The 22,169-nt window shown below is 37.1% G+C and overlaps 1 protein-coding gene across 2 annotated transcripts; it reads right to left on the reverse strand.

Moving 5' to 3' along the window:
- Positions 1–1,475: 1,475 nt before the first annotated feature.
- On the reverse strand, positions 1,476–21,270 carry LOC113034940 (acetylcholine receptor subunit alpha). Of its 2 annotated transcripts, XM_026190123.2 has the most exons (12): positions 21,004–21,259; positions 13,854–13,994; positions 13,169–13,300; positions 10,560–10,696; positions 5,035–5,079; positions 4,560–4,669; positions 4,219–4,414; positions 3,883–4,120; positions 3,556–3,779; positions 3,336–3,450; positions 3,110–3,234; positions 1,476–2,463 (listed from the first exon to the last, which is right to left on the reverse strand). In XM_026190123.2, the coding sequence occupies exons 1-12, from the start codon at positions 21,056–21,058 to the stop codon at positions 2,335–2,337; spliced, it is 1,647 nt and encodes a 548-aa protein (XP_026045908.1). In that variant the 5' UTR covers positions 21,059–21,259; the 3' UTR covers positions 1,476–2,334. The 2 variants fall into 2 exon arrangements, with proteins under 2 accessions (XP_026045908.1, XP_026045909.1); XM_026190124.2 differs by lacking the exon at positions 13,854–13,994 and having other exon boundaries at positions 21,004–21,270.
- Positions 21,271–22,169: the final 899 nt, after the last annotated feature.

Here is a 22,169-nt window from a genome sequence, read left to right on the forward strand (position 1 = left end):
TGCCAAAAGTTGGCTGGTAGGATTGGGACAGCCCAAAGAATCCAGAGGCAAGAATATTTTTGGCTAAACCTTGGTCAAATGTTAAGGAGAGAACACTTTGTGAATTTCAAGTCTCCTGTCATGACACGTAGAGTATCACTTGAATTTAAAAAAATTTTTTAATCCCGTTATTTCCCTTCATCTGATTGTTTTACAAAGTTGGGGAAAAAACTGGTAGCTGTAGCATCTTACTGACTTGTGGTTAGCTTAATGCTTCCAATATCAACAAACCGTTTTTGGTATTTTTACATGCTGGTGAAATATGTGTATAACTTCAAAATATGAGGCTGCCTGTTAAATATTTAAAGAATGTCCCAGATCCTCAACATGGTGTCTCGCATCCTGATGTGTAATACTTGTTTCTTTTCCGTTTGTAGTTTTGTTTTTGCCTTCCTAAATTTATCAAATGGATTTCTACCCATGCTTTTTGTCATTAAATTTGCACTTGGAACGCCCAATAAAGAGTTTTTCAACAACAAAGGACTGCCGTGGTTGTGTTTTGTTAATTGTTTTGATCCTAAATATTATGATCCTTCTCTTAGATTACCGTAAATCACTTTTCAGTTCACTGTCAGACACCACTTGTGATTTTTAGTGGACTTATTAATTATTCAGTCACAGGTTGTGTACTCTAAATGGGTTTTGTGAACAACCAAATTTACTTCGACCATCTTTCACTCACTGCCAAGCACACCTGTTCAAGTGCGTGTTAATGTGTGTAATTAACACGTGTAATCAGCCAGTCACATTATTTTTCCATTTAATCAGGTGCACACGGCAATGATGACCTGCAGAAGTTCAAACCAACCACCAAACTGGGGAAGGCAGGTGATTTAAGTGACTTTGAAGGTGGTGTAATTGTTGGTGCTGTTGTAAATGCTGATCTATTGGGATTATCCTCCATAATCATTTTTGGGGATTACAGAGAATAGTCAGAAAATGAGAAAATATCTAGTCAAATAATGAGTCGTTACAACTAACGAATGTAGAAGAGCATCTTTGAATGCAAAACACATGGAACCTTGAACCAGATGGGCTACAGCAGCAAACCCACCAGGTGCCACTCCTGCCAGCTCAGAACAGGAAACTGGGGCTACAGTTCACACATGCTCATCAAAATCAGACAATGGATGACTGGAAAAATATTGGGTGGTCAAATAAGTCTCGCTTTCTCCTGCAAATTAAGACAGTATGGTCAGAATTTGACAAAAACAACATCCTGCCTTAAATCAGCAGTTCAGGTAATATCTGGTGGTGGTGTAATGACACACTGACTATTGTTGACCCTGGCTGTCCTTTTGTGACCACCATATACCTTTCTTCCAAGTAAGAAAACAACACAAAAACAAATTAAACTGGATTCTTGAACATGACAAGAAATGAAAACATCCAGTGATTTGTCAGTGTAGTCTGAACTTCATAACACTAAAACAAAATGTTATTTTTCACTTTATTCCACATCTAGAAAACTACAAATTAAAACAAAAAAACAAACAAATGATTAACACAGACAGCAGGACTGAACCATATCATTATACTAAATAAATGATCTGTCGCAGCTGCATACATACATCAAGCTGTCTTTAGCTTGTTAAAGCACATTGGCCAATACTGCAGCTGTGGTATTTCCATTGTTTTTCACTTAATGGAATCAAAGCTGACTAACCAATCTTAATTATTTGAACCACTTTTACTTGCTATAGGGTAACTAAAGATCCGCTTGACTTTAACATATTTTGGAAAAATTTGCTTGATAAAACCTTGCTATTATCTTGTGAGTATAGTAGAAAAAAACCCTTAAGATATTGTCAAACTGAATGTCTGGCAAAACCAATCAATAAAATTTCTAAGGGGAAAATAATCCAAGACAACATCTGACAATAACATTTAAGAGAACCAATCACACAAACCTTAAATCAAGCTGCCAAATATGACAACGTAACAACTACTGTTCGTGATTTTACATGTAAAATAACAGTCTGCGCAATTGTGAGGGCAGCAATCACCAACTGTAGAAATACAAGAGAAACAATAGAAAAATGCTGGATTGTTAATAACAAGAACAGCTTTGTGTGACCCAATATAACCCATCAAGATATTTGTGTATCATCATACCTGTGAGATGCCTGGAGTTTTTACTGCAGACTCCTCAATAAAAGTAAAAAATATCTGCACATTCAAAGTCAACACAATTAAAGGCCCTGAACAGAATTTTGAAATTAGCTCGACCTTTGACTGCCTATCTGTGCGTGAGGGACAGTGGGATAAATGCATTCTCCTCCATCATGAAGGCCTCTACAGTGTGTTGAGCTCAATGAGTCTCCCAGCAAAGACAGCAAGAGTCCCGATGATGCACACAGCCATGAACACACAGAGCAGGATGTGATCCAAAACCATGGCAACGAACTTCCACTCCTCTGCTGCCTGCAATAAGACGGTATGGAAGAAACTTTAACTTTGAGCATTCACATATTTGGAATTTACTGATCAGTTGCTAGGACACAAAAAGAGATAAGCTTTTCAATTGAATCAATAACATTACTAAAAGATGTGGAAAATCAGATTACCTAATGTTGCCCAGTTATCTGTCAGATATGATTTTGTGGACTACATTTATTGGCAGAAGATAAGAAAGACTCCTGTCATTCTCTTCGGTGTAGAAATGATTAATCGAGAATGTAGAAGCCAGTAAGCTTATACATTCAAAACATTATATTAGTTTTATTAATATGAAATAACAAGTAGTTGTTTTTTGGAGAACTGTGGATTAGACGGAGTTTCCCCAGATGGGGTGACTTCCTGGGGCCACACTGTTTGGCACACTTACTGTCATTCTAACCTTCCATTTAATTAATGAAACCATTAAATCATTGTCTTTTTGGCCATTTCATTTAGATCCAGATTCAGAGCAGAAATGTAAAAAGTTTTGATTACTGTGCCTACACTTGTAGATTCGTTTAAGTTTTAGAGAAGCACAAGAATGGCTGGGGAGTTGAATGCAAGGCTCTGAACTTCTAAGAAATTTTATGGATTGATACACTATCAATAATTCATGCAGATTTTCTCTTACATTGTTAAATTCTTCATCTGACTTCATAGTCTCTGCGATGTACTTCACCCCCTCGATTGCGCTACGAACATCAGGGTTTTTAACAATGGGGGACTGATAGGTGACAGCCGTCGGGGTAGGATTACCTACAGAGGAGAGAGGAAGGTCAACAATTTTAGGACAGACTTAAACTAAAACTGTTCACTAGCATGCAATAATGGTAATGGGAGTTGCAGTTTAGCCTCACCTGAGATGTCGGAAATGTCCATGTCAGTAGGGAACAGCCTCTTCTGCCGGATCTCCTGACTGGGACGCTTCATTGTTGAGAAGAACATCATGTTGGGAATGGTTTCAATGAAGACCTGAGATGCAGGGAGATAAAATTATGATATTACTAGTCTTATAAAACAGCAACAATATTTCCCATTTATTACAAGTGGAGAGAGAAAAAATACCCCCATACAAACCTTACGGATCCACCCCGGCATGGTGTGCGTACTTGGTGAGCGATGATGTGTGTTGATGACGATAACAGTGATGATGATGGAGGCAATGACCATTACCATTGTGAAGAGCATGTATTTCCCTATGAGGGGAACAGCACTCGAAGTGGAGGGGATCAGCTCCACAATAACCAGCAAGAAGACAGTCAGAGACAGCAGGACAGAGATGGAGAGAGTCATCTTTTCACCTGCAGAGAAAGTGAATCACCTCTAAGTTCAAAATAATCTGAAAAAAAAAAAATCACTGACAATTGTTTTCTGTTACCTATCAAGCTTGCAGAATGAACATACCAGAGTCAGTAGGCAAGTAGAAGACCAATCCCGTGAGAAAAGAGAACAGCATGCAGGGAATTATGACGTTAACGATAAAATAGAGGGGCAGTCGCAGCATCAGGAAATGGTAGGTAATGTCCAGGTATGGTGTGTCAGGACAGCAAGTGTAGTACACCCAGTGCTTCCACCCTCTGTAGTCCTTTAGCACCCATTCACCTGACTCCATGAAGTTACTGAGGTCAGGTCGATCACTCTCCTAAAAGACAGTGGTTCACAAACATTTTAGCGTCCCCACGTTCAGCTGTTTTGCACACAGTCTAAATTCCCAGATTTAAAAAAAGCATTTACGCTCACCGGGTTGATTACGACCAGCAGGCCATCGTATGTCCAGGTTCCCAATTTCATAGTACAGTTCTGTAGGTCAAATGGGAAGTGAAGGACAACAATCTCGCAGTAACTCTTAAAGATGGCTGGAGGGTTCCATATGATCTTGCCAGTGTGCTCTAGCAGGACTTTAGTTTCATGGATGATGGCAAAATCACCATCAGCACTGCAGATAAAAAGGAGGGTAGAGGACAGAGGCAAAGGAAAACCAAGCATGTAAGTGGAGCAGCAAGTCATTAATCCCCCCCACCACCACCACCAAATATAGGTTTGTTTGCTTTTTTTTTAACACAAAGAGAAATGAAAATTACTTGTTGTATAACACAAGGTCAGGTTTCCATATGTCAGATGAAGGAACTCTGATCTTTCTGATTCCTCCATAGTCTTCAGGATTCCACCGTAAGTTAACGTCTACCCATTGCTGTAAAGTGAGTAAAAATTTTAGATCATTATTTCACTTCTAAGGTTGTATTTAGCTATGTGATGCCGATTAGAGGATTAAATGGGATGACCAGATCCCAGTAAAGTAACTGTGGGACAAACACAGTGCTTGTGTGGGACATAGTGGAATGCTGGGAGGAAATCAATTACATTATATTTTAATTTATTTTTTATGACTTATTTTCTTCATTGCTTTGCATCATATTCATCAAAAGCTGCGAAGCTTGTGATTTTCTGGTAACTTGTAACTTTCACTGATGTCCATAGCATTAGGCCAACCTTCAAATGGTGTGTAGTCCCACTTAAAGTTATAATGCATGGCCAGCTGTAGTCACACAGACTTACCTGTCGGAGACGGACATTACTGGTCACAATTTGGTTAACTTCATCCTGGGAACAGACAAAAAGGTCAAGAACAGGTGAAAACATTATGACAATTTATTTTGTGATGTCTACCCCACATACATGTTTACATGACCTGTATTAAAAAGTAAAAAGTAAAAACAAAACAAAATGATGGTAACATCTTTTTTCTTGTTTAATTTCTTGCTGGCATCACCCCATATTTTAGTTATCTATCACAATAAAAATAATCCAAATTTAACATCTTGAACCCCAAAGGTGCCAGCTTGATGACATGCCCAAAATGAATAGAGTATTTCTCTGCAATTACAAACTCTGTGTAAACAATCAAAATAAACCTAATACTAATGAGACTTCATCATAGGTGTAAATATTACAGCAGATGCTACTGCGTCATAGTAACTGAGGATGGAACACAGGTAAGAAGATTGTTTTCCTGCTTATTTTTTTTGTGAATGTTACAGCATATAACCCCTTTGATATTATCCTGTGGTAGACAATAAATTCCAGAAATCCAGGAATCAACATATAGACATTATTTGTGCAAAGGCTGATGCTGCTGACCAAAGTTACAGATGGTTCTGCAATTTGGCACATTTTGGCTCATCTTGGCAGAATCTGTGACAGCTGAAATTTCTTAGGAATTAAACTGCAAAAATGATCTAAGTTTATTGCATGCCTAAAAATGCTTAGTGGTTTTTTCTATATATATATATTGAAGGATTACCCACGCACAGGTATAATGGGCCTTGTTTTTGCACTGCGTCTTTGAGACTTTAAATTCTGTGGAGCAGGCACTTCGGTTTCTATTGGCCAATTTGCATGATTGACCCCGCCATTTAAGCCAATAGGATCACGGATAGCGTCACCACGTTTACGTCACTCCCAACAAAACGCAAATTGCAAAGCCAAAAACTTACGCGCAGCAAACGCATGACACTTGCCATTGTCCAATCTCTGTCATCGGGCTGACTTTGGCGATTTTTTTTTTTGACAGAAAATGGCTCTGAGGCATTATGGGAGATGCAGTTATTCAGTTAATGTAGCTGGCAGCTGTGGAAACTTGTTTTCGATGCAAGAAAGACAGCACAGGTAAGACATAATTCACTGTTTTCTAAAAATGAATCATAGTTTTGGTCTTCTTTTGCTGCTGGTCCAGTGAATTTCGGTCGCAGTGTGACGAAACTTGCTGTTTTGGAATCTGCGAGATGTCGGCTTTGAGTCCAGGTGTTAATTGTCCGTGTACCTGCTATCAGGTGAATCGAACATTCGTGCTTTGTGTTTACAACATTTTGCAGAATGTGCTGTAATGCGCTTTTAATTGTTTGTCGTCTTAGTGGTCGTAGCAATGTTTTGTATGCCGTTTCTGTGAATACCACAGGAGGAGCGTTTCTCAATTATTCTAGTAGACTTTGTAAGTTCACACAGGAGTCCGAGAACGCAGCGCGATCATTCTACAATTGGAACGCTAGTGTACTTGATGACATCTCCATTCAGGAGTTTTTCCTGCCATTCCCTCTTAATTTAACTGTGATTCATATTTGCAATGGAAATTGCACATGACATGAAAGCAATTACATATAATGTAGTAGTTTTTTTTTCTTTTAAAGAATTTTTTTTAAAATCTTAAGCAATTTTGCAAAATTCGCTTTTACGTGTCATCTGTTTCATAATGTCTAATAAGCTTCATACAGTTAAGCACAATCACTACATGACAGAAACACAAGCTTTTCTCTCTATTAATAAAAATAGGATAGGTGTGTGTGAATAATAACAAACAGGTGAGATGGTAGAACGGTTTTATTTTCATTTTAGTAGACACTCAAAACTTACAAGCTGCTGAGGTTTGGAAAAGAATTAAACAAATATTTAAAATATAATCTGATCATGTTTGGAGCAGGCTTCAGGATCTCCATGTATTAACATGCTGTTTTTGCTCCCAGTGAAAATGTTTCCTCCTGAATTTAAATATTTTTAATGTTAGATTTAATTCCCCCAGCTTTTTAAATAAGAACAGAACATTTTACTTCAGGTGGTGTGACTGGTGAAATTTAAAATACACTGACAGCTCTCCAAGTAAGACTTAAGTATTAAATAAAACAGTACAGTTATGAAGCTTAACTTTAATCTCAGCCAAACTGATTCACTCAGGAACAAATAAAACACCAAAATAAACCAAACCTTAACTTTTAGAAGCTAAGTGACTTATATATCATGTTTAACCTGTGGTGCAAAAGACCGCTGGGGGGTTAAAAACGATGTACCGGGAGTCCGCTGTTCTCGCCGGTTCCAGTGAGCCTTGACCACCCTGTCACTATTGCAGCGGTCCCCACCCTTTTTCGCGCCACGGCCCAGTAATAATATTTTCACAGACCGTCCTCTAAGGTGTCGCTGTAAATACAACAAAATAAAACCAGTACCGGTACCAAAAAAAGGAAAATTTAGTCATAACACATGGGAAAAGACCCAGGGAAACAGAGTTAAAGATAAAAACCATAGAAAAATAACAATAGAAAAATAATAAAATCCCTGAAAACCATAAATTTCACACCCGAGCCTCAACTCTCGTGGCCTGGTACCAAACAACTCACGGACCGGTACCGGTCTGTGGCCCTGGGTTTGAGGACCGCTGAGCTATTGAGCTGGTGGGGTAACAGATGTCTCCGAAAACGTCAGAGCAATTTTGCAAATATGCGATGTCTTTATAAATCGAGCAGATATTTGAAGTTTACACAGGTACATTCTCACCTGGAAATATCTTAAAAGTTTAGCTCCCCTCCTCCACCATTGCCGCGTTTGAGTTTTGGACAAAATGCATTCTGGGATATTTGGCTGTACCAAGTTCACCCAAGCCACCACCGATGCTTGATAAAATGGAAGGAGCGAGAACACATCCAGGAATTCTGAGCATACTTGATGCGTACTTTGATTTGGAAGCATATTTGGTCTGCGACTGATGACATATCACAAGTCCACGTGAACGCAGGTACACACAAGTATGTATATTGAGAAACGGTCCATGAAACCAGATGTTCCCCCTCTTGCCCCCGGCTTTGGGGGCGTTGGGGTTTAACAGGTGGCATTGCTCATGTCTTGAAAAATTTTTTTTCCTTGGTTTTGTGGTTAACAGGGAAATTAGCCAACTGTGAACTAGCATTCATGTTTGAGGCTAAAATGGATTTAAATTAACTAAATTTTTAACAAACACTTTCTCATGTTTTTGTATTTTACATTTTTTAGTTAACACGAGATACAAACATTTTTATGATTATTTTATTTTGGTTTGGCATACAAAGCAGTACCCTCTTGACGTTATCAACTTTTCATCTTTTTTGTCAGCACTGGTAATACTAATTTGTTGTCCACCATAAACTGCTTGGAGTAAAACTGAAGTGAGAAGAAGAAACGAGAAGACTTTTTCCATCTCTTAACTCATTCACTGCCATTGACGTCTATAGCCGTCAATGGCAGTGAATGAGTCAATGGGTTTAACTCATTCACTGCCAATGGCTGGCAGTGAATGAGTTAAGAGGAATAAAATGGATGAAGGGACTGTCCCAGAGACTGTCAAACCTAGTCATCTTCATGGACTTAATAAGCATAGAAGGACACACAATGACAGTTGCTCATTTTGTTTTACTTATACCTGTATCGCTTCTTTGAGGCTGCTGTGCCATCCTATATGTTTGTTGTTATCCTGGTTCTTGTGTCTTAAATTCAGTTGTTAATCAAGATTAACAGGATGTCTGTGGAACATGTCTGAGTTCAAGTCTTGGTCTTAACAGGGTGTCTACACCCCCAAAACACCTTGGTTGTTTGGTTGGCTTGTCATCTCCTGGTATAAATGAGATTTGGGTATGTATGTGGCAGATTAAGTAACTGCTTGTGGCGTGATATCTCTTATCATATGTGTTATTTGACTCTCTTGGTTTCTTGGTTTCTTCATGTGTTATCTAGGTTTTCAGAACTGATTTGGTGTGTTCAGTACCAACCAAAGTGATATTGCTGCATGACTTGATATGAATTATTCTAATTTTATATAATGGAAAATGTCCACTCTTTGGAGTTCCAGTTTTATACAGGGCACTACAAAAACATAACTGGTCCTCCAAATCAGCACATGGCAGTCCTCATCTTTTAAAGACTTCATTACGTATGTTCTTTTGTTTGTCTTATCCAGTTCATAACATTTGGTATAATAATTTCTTTCCAGAATAATGGTATTATCTCTGTGGCACTGACTGAGATTTAATTATGTATGGTCCTTTTTATTATTTTGCTTTGCTGTTGAATACAATCAAAAAAGAAAAGCTTGGGATCATATTGACACATGACTCCTCTCTAAATACTTTATTTTTCAGTCAAAGACAGTGTTCCTTTAACCTCTGTCAATTTTGTGCACTTATTTGGCAGGAGTTACATATGTTTGCATTAATTACTTTTTGGGGCCACATGAGAAGCTGAGAAAGTTGTGGGGCAATGCAGCAATAAGCTCAACTCAGTTCTGCTCAATATTATTTTGATCTCTTTATAATTGTTACTGTTAAGTGTAGATCCCACAATAAGGCAATGAAAATGTAAAACAGGGATAATAAAGGCACTTAGTTTATCATTATTGATTCAACATTACCCAAAACAAATTTAAAGACCTAACTCTGTGCTAATGCTATTTTACTTTCAGTTTTATGATCTAATCTGCAGTTTTAAGGTTTTTTTTTTTTCCTTTTTTTTTCCCCTGTTCATTGCGAGAAATCTGGTCTGTTTGGGCTTGAACACGTACACTGCAGTCATGTCCAACGTTTGAGGTTGTAATATGAAGGACAGCAGGCAGGTGATCATGACCACGAGAGGATCTGGATTAGCTTGAACTTCACCACAGAGAATGTTTGTTCATATATGAAGGCAGATCCAAAGAGAACCAATATCGTCTAAGCATATTTCCTTTTCCATGCGTAAAGTTCTTCTCTTTGAGAAAATAAATAATAAATAAAGACAGACCACTGCTTGATTCTTTTTTTTCCCCTAAGTGGTCTAACCATAGTGAATCAAAAGTGCAACAATGTCTGTGATTCAGTGCCTTTGCCCAGTTTTTAGTCCTAACATCAACAACAAGTAAGTTCTGGGTTCATTTCAGTTACTGTGTCTTGCAGCATTTTTCCCTGTCTGATTTAGACAGTCATCATCTGTAACACTTTCCAGTTTGTCCAATTTCAGCCTAAGACTATGAAGGTGCATTTACCTTTGTGAACAAATCATTCCCTGTCACCATAGTCCTTTTCATTGAACACCTTAAGGCCAGCTCCTCCATAATCAAAAATCTTTGGTTATTGTAATTTCATTATATTGGTTAGTATTTGAAATTTAAGCCAACAATTGTTGATTGATTGTTTGTCCTTTTAGAGAAACTGCAATTACAGTCAAAAGGTCAAAGTCAAGAAACAACACAGTGGTGACAGCTGGTCATATCTTTCTTCATGTAAAATGCAGACAAAGAGTTACAGACTTACCACACTTATAAGCTGTATTAACTGTAATCCCACAGTAACCACTACAGCTTCACTGAAGTGGTTAACAGGACGAACCACTTTGTTGTAACCAGTGAACAGTCGTTTCACCAGCGTCGTCTCATCGTTTGAGCAACATTCTACATTTAGAACAAACAAAAATAAAGTTTGGGCAGTCAGGAGGATTGAAACCGACAGCATAATGGTGTCAGACTTTAGCAGACTGATCGATAAAGAAGCTGAAGACAGTCTGGGTTGTCGAATTATTAATTTAAAAAGTGTCAGATTTATTGGAAGGAATTTTACTTATGATGTATTGAGTTTTGCACACTAACTCTTCACCACACAGCCATTACTAATTATATTTTGAAGTCACTTTGACAGCATTACATGATAAGTAGAACATCTTGCCACCCAAGTATCCCTAAATGTATTTTCTCTGAAGTGACAGGGAAGGGAGTAAATTACATTTTCTGTGATTTACACTCCATTTTCCTGATGTAGGGACCAAAATGTGTATTTTTGAGTATTGCGGATGTAGTTCCTTTGGATTATTGCTTTGTCTCACATTTGTTACCATGGTGATATTACTTTCTGGTAAATGTTTCAATGTGTGTGGTTTCCCCTTACTTACCTGGTCTCTTCTCAAGTTTCAGACGAAGTGAGAGGGTGAGAAGGACTCAGATATTTTCTGTTGACTGTCTCATCTGCTCCTGTTCTTATCACTTATACATCAATGTAATATTTCAATGTTTCAAAATTCAGCATCCGTAAAAGGCAAGTGGTTTTCAGAATGGACTTTGTTGAAGTGTACAATGACAATAAAGGGCTATTCTATTATATTCTAGTCTCTATTCTAATTTAGCTTCTCAATATTATTTTCAAAGGTATTTGTTGCTACGCCTGACTTACCACATGTAATCTGAAACATTGCGTTTATCTCAGAGAAAGCTAGAGTGCATATAGAAGAGAGAAGGACAGAGGCGGGGATGGACAGATGCAAAAAGATCAACAGCAACAAATGGTGGTCATTTTATACTGGTGAAAAGCCTCTGCACTGAATGTCCTATGAACACTGTAATCAAATCTGCTTCTATAAGTCTGCAAGTCCTATGAGTCCTTAGTGAACTTTTGGGGTCTTAGGATGTTTGGGAATACCAACCCTGGCTAATCCTTTGACATTAAGTTTAGATCAGCTTGGGTTCCGAAGCACCATGGAGAGCACCATGCCCTGCAATTTTTTTTTTTTTTTTTTTTTTTTTTCCTTTATTGCCCATGCTTGTCCTCTCCACTAGGTCTGATGAAATTCAGCCTGGTAGTTTTTTTTTTGTTTTTTTTTTTTTGTCTGATAAATAAACCAAGACAGCAAACAACCATCAAGCCAACAACAGGAGTTTTAATAGTCTAGCATTTTCCATTAGCTTCACATTTTTGTCCTAAATTTAGTTTGCTTTCAGTTCTGTTTACAGAGTGGGTCTACTCATTTCTAATGGTACTGGGAGTTTTAACTTTTAATATATTATTGGCATTTGTCAGTTTGTGAGATATAAAGTACATGAATACTTCTGTCACATATAAACTGCTTTAAAAATGTGTACCAATGCACCATTACTTTACTGAAGAAACTATTTACTTTAGTTACTTTAGTTACAAGGCCCTAAAAAAATGAATGAATAAATAAATAATAAAAACAAAGTAAATAAATATTTTATTTACTTGTATTTATTATAAGGACCCAAAAAGCAAAAGAGGCAGTGTATTGGTAATCTTACTGAGTATCATAGCAAAGACATCATGTAATTTTGTCTAACGTGACCAAGCAAACAGCCCTGTGAGCAGGTGACAGCTTTTGCATATTATTTTGGGAATCTGTTGGCTGGCTACATTGAGCTGCGTGAGCTCGGATCTGGTTTCATTTAGCCACCATGAGCAAATTCTCTCTCTCTCTCAGAGGAGCACTCTGTCTGGGCCGCTGATTCACCCAGGCACTCTGGTCCATAAGGAGGCTCTTAGGCTGCGGTTAATATTGATCTACTTTGTGGTTTTATTTGGAAAATTTAGTTTTTGAATCTTACCAATGTCATGCCCTTAATTGTTTTTGAGGTCATTTAACATCGAATTGCATCCTCCAACAATTGTAATTAATTTACATATTAAAAATAAATTACTTTAGATGACAGCTGATGAGATGAGAGCTGGCTAACTAAACAGAAAACATTTATACCAGCTCATGTTGGGCTTTCATAAAACATAATTATTTTTTCCTGCTGATAAATAGTTTGATTCACTAAGCATTAGATGGATGCAAAGTTGCATCCACTTTAAAGAAATTTTCCCTAATGCCATGAACAGTCCCTTTTTAAAGGATAACGATAGCTGACAGTGGCAAAAATGACATGTCAAAAATGAATGGGGTATTTCTCTGCAATTACAAAGTCTGTGCAAACAATATTGGTATCAAAATAAAGCTAACGCTTGTGACATTTCATCGGAGGTGTAAAAATTTCAGCAGATGTTACTGTGTCAAAGTTACTGAGGCTGGAACACAGATAAAATAAGTAGAAAATCCATCCATCCATCCCTTTTAAAATATGCTTTAGTTCAGATTTTACCTCCTTTGGGCCCTTGCACTAATGGCATGGGGGGCTGTAGGATATCCTGTCTTTGTGGAACATCAGAATGAACATTTGAGGTGTAGGGAAGATCCAAGCTGGTCTTGCTCAACAAATGTTGTTTCACGTGCTCTGCAGGCACACACAGACCCATAAGGTCAAAACAGGAGAGACGCACAAAGACATACAACAAAATAAAGAAAAACATAAGCAGACCATTTGCTACATTGTTTCTGCTAGTTGCCTTTTCCTTAATCAGATTTTTCTGTACAGAGAAAATCTTAAATTAACAAAACAAAAACAATGCTCATAGCTTTTCACCCCAACCGGTCGCGGCAGATGGCCGCTCCTCCCTGAGCCTGGTTCTGCTGGAGGTTTCTTCCTGTTAAAAGGGAGTTTTTCCTTCCCATTGTTGCCAAAGTGCTTGCTCATAGGGGGTCATATGATTATTGTCTCTGTATGTATTATCAGTCTACCTTACAAAATAAAGCGCCTTGACTGTTGTTGTGGTATGTTGCTGCATTTAAAAAAAAAAAAGAAAAAAGAAAAAAAAAGACATTTAAATTCAACATTTAAAATACATAAAAAATTTTAATTATTCCTACAGGGGATGGGTTTTTCTTGCATAGAAGATTCAAGAAAAGCTAGATGCATATAAAATCTAGAAAATCTCCTCATCACTGACCAGGGAGTCTGTTCAATATGGTTTTGAACTCCTCCAAATCTACGTCTGATTCCATGTCCAAGTTCAATTCTTTGAGGAGCTGCGGGTTGTCCTTGACAAAGTTTAACATCACCTGGATAGTATTCAGGGAGAGTTTTTCTCCTGCAGAGAAAGTGAAGAGGAGCGGACAATGGTATTTCATGTTTTTCACAATGTTCGTTAACTCTGAGCAACACACAAACAACAAAATAATAAATCCACTTGATGATTCTCCTAATCAGATGTAACAATACATTGGATCTCTTTTTCATTGACAAATCAGTGAGTTAAATGTACCATCTTGCACTTGGGTAGAAATTAAGACTGTACTATTATTGGCTGCTTTATGGTTTTTCAGGCTGCAGTATACATTTGTCTGATAAACGTAGTGAAGACATTAACAGATGTGCATCAAAATTCTAAACTTAGTGTCTGATCAAATGGGAAATATGGGCACATCCAACCATCAACATCCATGGCAAGGAAAAAAAAAAAAAAGGAAACTGTGAAGTGTCAAACCCTGCAGTTCCTCCAATGTCCACTTGAGATTGGCTTCAAAAGTAGGTCAATCTCCCAACCCCACAGTGAAGCCATTCTTTCAGCTTTTAGGTATGAACTATAAACACTTCATGATTTTATGTTATTGGATTTTTTTTTTCAAAATTACTATGTGAATTCTTAAGTTATACAGAAACATGTTTGCTAAATTTAAAAAATAAAAGGAAAATCCCATTAATAAACTAGCATCTGAGTGTTATTTGTTTATTTTACTGTATTTGTACTTTTATAGGATGTTTTTCAACATTCTGTGTCTAACATGAAGCTACAGTTTCACTGAAGTCTTATGCAAATACAGGATATCAGGACAGAAAGTCAGATTACTACAGATTATTAATGGGAGCATGCCACTAAACATGTCCTTTGTGTTTGCATGTTCTCTCTGTGCTGAGTTGCAGACAAGAAAGCTCAGATGGTGATTACTGTGAAGGTGGACAGAGAATTTATTTATTTTTTGTCAACAGGACAAAAACTGCATTTAAACGTGGAAATACAAAGCAAAATCCTTTATCTAATGGAAATGGCATCTGGCCATCCATCATTCCTCATGGAGTCAATGTTAAATGGAGGTAATGCCTTTGAGTTCATACGCAGATGTTCTCATTCACTTTGTTCAGCCCTCCAGTTGTAATGGCAGGCAGGTTTGTTTACTTTTGCTGAGAGAGACAGGCTTTTATTTTGAAATGGCTTTGGTAGTAGGAGACACTTAATCAGTTTATCTGCAGTTTGTGTGAATTCAGTTCAGTTTTATAGTCATTTTAATGTCAAAGTATCACCAAAAAGGAAAATCTCAAAAACAGTCAGTGCGTCAAACTTGATAAGTTTTTATCAAACATTTCTGGATGGACACCACCTGTGTTGAAGTTTGTGTGTTAGCTGAACTTTAAAAGCTGGAGAGTAAAAACATTCAGAAAGTGTTTCATTTTGCTGTAATTATTGTTGTAAATCCTCATTAATGGGAACAATGGTCACATCTCTTTGGCTCACTCCTGACTGATGAGTTTTTAATGATGCTGCTGCCCAGTTATTTATCTCTCCTAATAAAATCATCTCCTTTCTGCAGCAGTTAGTTTGTTAAATAGTGACATGTGTTTCTGATGAGGGTTTTGATCCATGAGTAGTGAAGTAAAATCCACAGTTTAGCATTTTTGGGGAATTTGGCTACTTTTTTTTTTCTTCCCTGTAGAGGAGTGGGCAATCATTACTACAAGAAAAGACAATCAATCTGTATGTAGGCACAAAATATATTTTACTGCAAAAGTAAACAAAGAGTCCTGTTGTAAAGCATATGATTAAATTTGTGTGTGTGTGTGTGTGTGTGTGTGTGTGTGTGTGTGTGTGTGTATAAATAAATAAAAAGGGTCAGAGAAAGAATAGATGCTTCATTTAAAGTTTAGTGTCCTAGAGTGCTTTATACATCTGTATTCATCAAACTCTGATGCTGTCATGTAGTTTGAAGAACTGAGGCACACATTTAATCTGAATAGAAAACGAAGCCACCTGGTACATGTGAAGGGGCATAATATATTTAATGGGAGAAATTACCAAACTGACACACTAATGTCAAACTTAAAGCTTCAACATAGTCTTTTGCTGCTAGTCCACCAGGGTAACATCCCTCAGACACATTATACTCCCCACCACCAGATTATCAAAACAAATAGATACAGGTTTTGAAAAAGTGAGTGTTATCTTACAATTGAGTGTTATTCTATATTTAAACTGCTTCTCTACAGCTGAAATTTCTCCAAGGACTAGCAACCTTGGGAGTGAGTACCACTTTTAGTCTTTATTAGGTTTTTGAGAACTTAATTTAACCCCTTAGTTGGAGAGGAGGCATTTCTGAAAGTAAGCAAAAAAACAAACACTTAGTTGTTGTGAACTCTGACTTGGAGGGGTACTCTACTATAAAATAACTACCAGCTACAGGTACATGGAGCAGTTTATGTTTGTCAAATCACTGCCACTTTCCTAAAGAGTTTATGGTCTCACTTATTGAACACAATATGAGGTTTATGATCCCATTAGTGTAACCAAAAAAGGGCAATCATTTTAGCTCACTGGTTGAGCAGGTGCCCATATGCTGAAATGCAGCAGCCCAGGTTGAAGGTTAACCGTCAGCTCTTTGCCCTTCCCCTGCTCTCTCCATCTCCTTCATGTCTATTCTTCACTGCTCAACTGTTAAAGGCAAAAAGCCACAAAATTGATCTTTAAAAAAATATGTAAGATAAATTTGGATAAAAGCAATAACACAGGGTGTGCTTCAGGACAGGCAACCTATGCAATTTACAAGTTGTAGTCATATAAGTAAGTAGACTCTCAGATTTACAGACACGCTAAATCTAAGCATGTTATGTTTGTGTGTACAATGTGAGCAATAAGTCTGAGCAGGACTTTATGGTTCAGGTTTACAACTTTTGCTATTTCCCTGGTAAGACTCAACCACCTGATAACGCATCAGGATTTTGCTTGTTTTAGGCATTATTGATGTGTTGTGGTGGGCACCAACAAGGTTTTAGACTCCAGACTGAGAGTGTCTTCTTGAGTTTTAACATGCCAAAGAAAACAAAGTTGGATTCACAACACATAATACATGATGTCTGTGATGTTGCTACTGAATGTTAATACTGAAACTGGTTCCTCACATGTGTTACAAGAACATGCACAGTGCCCAGCCCATATCTAGCTGAATGTAAATAAACATCATATACACATTAATACTACAAGACACACAATTTGTGGTGCACAAAGCAGAACTTGGAGAGCAGTCAGATTGAGTTAAGATGCCAAAGTGTGTGTGTGTGTGTGTGTGTGTGTGTGTGTGTGTGTGTGTGTGTGTGTGTGTGTGTGTGTGTGTGTGTGTGTGTATGTATGTATGTATAATAGTATAAGCCACTACCATGTACACACACATGCACACAAAAGCATGTTTTGGTTTCCTTTCAAAGTTTCATTTGGGATCTTTATCGAAGATCTGTATAATGAGTGTGGTGTCGTTGTCTGCAATGTTGATATTCATTTCCTTGGCTGTCTGCCATTAGCTGTGCCTGTTGCTGTGTGCATGTCATCTGTCTGTTGCACTGAGAAGCTTTGATCTGACCACATACAAAAATAGAGAAGAGGCGGGACATGGGAGCCACTTGGAGCTGTCAGTCATTGCCCACACTCTGCATTTTCACATGATGCTGCTGCAAAATAAAAATCTTTTTGTCTAATGCAGTTTCATATGGGCTCTTGAAACGTTTGAAAAGAGATCACTAGTTTGAGTGTCAGCACACAGAAGGTGCAGACAAACGCTTCTGGGGAAAATAATTAGTTGTTACTGTGACTGTATTTGAGCAAGTTTTTTTTTTTTTTTTTTTTTTTAAGATATTCAAGTAACCAGTTACGCTTTAAACTAGCTCATTTGTCTGCCTGGCTTTGCTTTGAATTTTTTGCCTTCCATATAGTGGACTTTAATTGGAGCATCCTGTTAAATATGGTTGAACTGGTATGTTTGTGTCTATGATAACAGTTACGTGTGTCCATAACAGGAACTGGGATTCACTTTCTCTTCTCTTCATGTGTCTTACTGGAATGGGCCAAATTTATTGGGGTAGTTGAGTTGGGGTGTGGATGACACACCAATACTTTATTAACTTAATTATTCAAAAAAGCCTCTAAAAGGTTATTTTCTGCAAATATTCTAACTACCTTGTAACAAATGGAAAAAAATCTAGTAGTATGTTTCATTTCCTCTCCAAAAATTCCTTCTCCTATTCCAACATGAAAACTCTACCATCTCAGATTCAGTTAGCTGTGGACCAGCAGGACCATACGCAGCTGGTGTCTAAGATCACAGATTTTCCATTTGATATTTGTAAATTTTTTGCAGTCATGATATTCTGCTTTTATTTACAATTTACAGATTGTTAGAACTTTTTGGCGAACAAGAGCCTTTAAAAAACACATATTTCAACTTATCTCTGGTACCTTGTGAATTCTTAAGCCCAATCTAAAAAGATGGTTTTTGCTCAAAGGGTTAGGGTTATATATTAAAACATGATATGCCATTGTAGAATATAGTTGTTTTTTTTTTATCTGAATATCTAATTCTTACTATATTTAAGTAGAGTTTTGACATGCTGAAATGTCGATATAAGACCCTAGTAAATGTGTTTCGAGGAACACTCATAACATCTTGAAATAAAAACCTTTTCAAATTCTTTATGAGCGTCCATTTTTGTTTCACGTCTGCAGTGATGCAGATAATATCCAACTGGTGGCTTACATGCTACACCCATTCATCCTGACATACCACCTCCATCTTACATCAATTTATCATCAATGTGTTTCATGAAATCTATCAGTATGAGTCACTGAATTGAAATAGAAAAATATGTTATTCCCGGATTAGTGGTGGACACCAACAGTGTGGACAAGTAACAAACTACTGGCTGCCAGTGGTTGTGTGTTTTCAGCACTTTAATTATAATATATTAATTATAATTCTATTTAATTATATATAATATAATTATATTTCTGGCAATATTGAAAAAGCAAAGCAAAAAAGTACAATTTGATTGATGCTCGCAAGTAAATGAAAGGCATTTTCCATTCTTTTCTAGTGAGCTACTGTCATTGATGACACACTACCTAATTTGAAGTAGGAATGCATTGAAACAAGGTGCCAGCAGTAGCAGCAGTGCAATAGTTGCGATTCGGCAATATGTGTTTGGAACCTGTGCAATATTGTCACATAATAAAAGTATTTTCTGACTTGGATATTGTGTCCCAGCTGCTTAAAGCCCTACTTTTCCTGCATATAACCACATCAGTAATTTCCATCCACCATTTGCTTTTCCTGTTTTCCAAGTTTCTTCCATATTTTGCAAAGTACAGTGCTTTGTTGGAGGTTGTTGAAGTAGCTTTTTTTTTTTTTTTTTTTGGGAATCTAATAAATTGTCCTAGCTGTTGCCCTCTCATATCTGGGCTTGTCCCCTGTTTGTACACACCAAGGAACATAAAAACATGGCATTTCTCTAGCAATGATATTGCAATACAAAACCTTTACATAGTGTAGAAATTGCTATTAGTGATATGGTGGATGATCTTGCACAGCCCTATTTTCAAGAGATTGAAAGAAACTTCAGAATAAATTAATTTTATTTATTCCAGTTGCACATACACTAGCCTTATGTTCTAGTCTTGGATACATTTGTACATATTATCTGCTAAATATTAAATCCTTAGGTTTATTTTTATTTTTTTTAAACAAACTCTGAAGTGCTATTTTTATGTATCATCAATACAGAGGACATGTTTGTGTTTGTTCTCCTTGACTGATTTCATGTACAGTTAATCTTATTATAGGTTCTTTGACTATTCTTAACTATTCTTAGTTAGTGTATTGTCTGTCTTGTCTTAATGTTGGTTTAAAATGGAGCACTGTAACAAAAAATAATTTCCCCCAGGGATCAATAAAGTATTCTGATTCTGATTCTGATAAAAGTGGCTGAGGTAATTTGATACAAAATAGAACCAGAGCATCTTTCATCTTCCTTTCAAAACAGTATATGACATGAGTAAATGATATGTGTACCGTGCATTCATTTGTATGGGATGAGGTGATGAAAAGTACCATACTCCATGGGAAAAATAGTAGCATGAACCTTGCAGGAATTTATTCGAAAATGCAGAGAATATAAGACTCTGAGGTTTTTGGTATTCTGGTACTGAAGTTGTGGTTATTTAACTATCTAGTACTTGAAAGGTCACAGTTTTAAGTACACCAAGAAACAGTGTGTTGATTAACAACTATGTGTCACAATTAAATGTCCTTGGGCAAAGGCACTAAATGCATACCTGCTCAATGATAAATACACAGTATTGAATGCAAAAGGAATGTTAACAATGCTGGAGAGACTTTTTTTGTGGGTATGGGACATTTCAAGGACCGATGAAACCACAGCGTCATTTTAAAAATGATTTACAAGTAAAACAAAAGACTGAATACCATCACAGTGAAAACACGATACAGCAGCTGTAAACTCTAAAGAGATGGTCTTCACACATACATAAAAAGCACAATTACCAGAGACTTTTTCTTTCTTTTTAGACATTGCTCCTTTGTAAAGGGTTTTTCAGAAGTAGCAAATGCCTATCTCTCATTGTGCCAGTTGTTTCCCAGGGGATTCAATCTTATGATTATGATGCTTCGGGATTTTTATTTGGATTTATTTTTATGCTTTTCATCGATGTGATGAAGCCCTTTGATTTCAGTATAATGGATTTGCCAAAATCAGCTGCTCCTCTGTGATTGTTTAAAATATTATTAACGTTGCTTAACGTGTTTATTTTTGGTCAGAAAGTGATGTCCTGTTTCCTGAGACTGGTCCTATAGAACATAATTTACAGAAGACTAAAATTTCACAGCATGAGAAGTACTTTGTAATTAACCATTTCTAATATCTGATTTTCTAAATAATATATTTCTTTTTCTTTCTTCTTTATCTGTTTCGAACCAGCACTGTTACAGCAAGCTGAAACATAACTGATAAGATTGAAATATCAACACATACTGAGGACTACTTACCAGAACATACACAGAGGATGCATGTCAGTAAGAGGTGGACCTTTGGAACATTCATATTTCCACCAGATGTTTAAAGAAACAGCTTAGAAATCCACGGCATCCGTTTGGTAATGTGTTGTTGACTCGTTATCAGGTCAGAACCAAATCTAACCTGTATGCTAACTTTACATAGACACAGAAACATGCACTAAAGCTGTAGCAGTCACCTTAAAGCTGAAGTGAGTAGTGGGAAGGGGATCATCCAGTATGTGAGCTCATGTTTCTTATGGTCAACTCTACTTCCCCCACCCAACAACATCCCGACCTCTCAGCGCGTGTCATGCAGAGGAGACAGCTGGGAGTGTGTGTGTGTGTGTGTGTGTGTGTGTGTGTGTCTGTGAATTGAATATACACAAATCAGCACAATCATCATTTTCTCTCACTGAACCCAACACAGGCTCTGTCAATGAAACGGAGTAGCAAAGAACAGTCAGACATAAAGAAAGCTTGGCTTAAATCAGTGAAGACAAACATGCTAACACTTTAGGAGACAGAGACGGGAAGGCCAACAGGAGGACAGCTGATAGCTGTCACTGGTGGAATGAGAAGCATGTCCACACATGCTGCTAAGCGGTAATACACACTCTAGCAGACAGACACACACTATACCCACTACACTGCTAGCTTGCATGAAGCAGTGTGCTTCCGATTGACCAGTATTAAACGTTACAAAAAAGTTTTCCTCCTTAAGGTGAATTTTATTTTGTTAAAAATGACTCAGAGCAGTTTTATTTTATGACCGAACCACTGACTTTTGACGAGGCAATTTATTTAATTTTTGTGAAGTGATTTTCATTACTGCTTTTTTCCTTTGAAAAACTTTTTAAGTATACATGTGAGTATGCACTTAGAATTTTCAAAATCACACATTAAGTTTTTTGTTACTTTGGGCTTTTCATTGTATTGATTTGCATATTGGTAGAGCAGTCTAGACAGATTAATCGTGATTTTCAGTTGGTCCTTTTCTAGCAGGACTTGTTAAAATTCAACAAAAGGTATGATTAATTTAACCAAAAGTGGAAATTGCATATTGTTTTTTATAACTGGAGACAATATTACAAACCCCTGAACATTATTTTATTTTGTTCTTCAATTTCTTTTCTTTAAGTGTGCTACATTTCCAAGTA

The sequence above is a fragment of the Astatotilapia calliptera genome, chromosome 13, assembly GCF_964374335.1.
Source record: "Astatotilapia calliptera chromosome 13, fAstCal68.1, whole genome shotgun sequence".
Classification (NCBI taxonomy): Eukaryota; Metazoa; Chordata; class Actinopteri; order Cichliformes; family Cichlidae; genus Astatotilapia; species Astatotilapia calliptera.

What these genes read in the sequence shown, in the direction of transcription:
- LOC113034940 (XM_026190123.2), bottom strand. Translation starts at nt 21,058, where the DNA reads ATGAATGTTCCAAAGGTCCACCTCTTACTGACATGCATCCTCTGTGTA. An exon ending in TAATACAGCTTATAAGTGTG is followed by an intron (nt 5,080 to 10,559) that starts GTAAGTCTGTAA and finishes GTCTGTTCCCAG; the next exon opens with GATGAAGTTAACCAAATTGT. An exon ending in TGCCGGGGTGGATCCGTAAG is followed by an intron (nt 3,451 to 3,555) that starts GTTTGTATGGGG and finishes CCTGCATCTCAG; the next exon opens with GTCTTCATTGAAACCATTCC.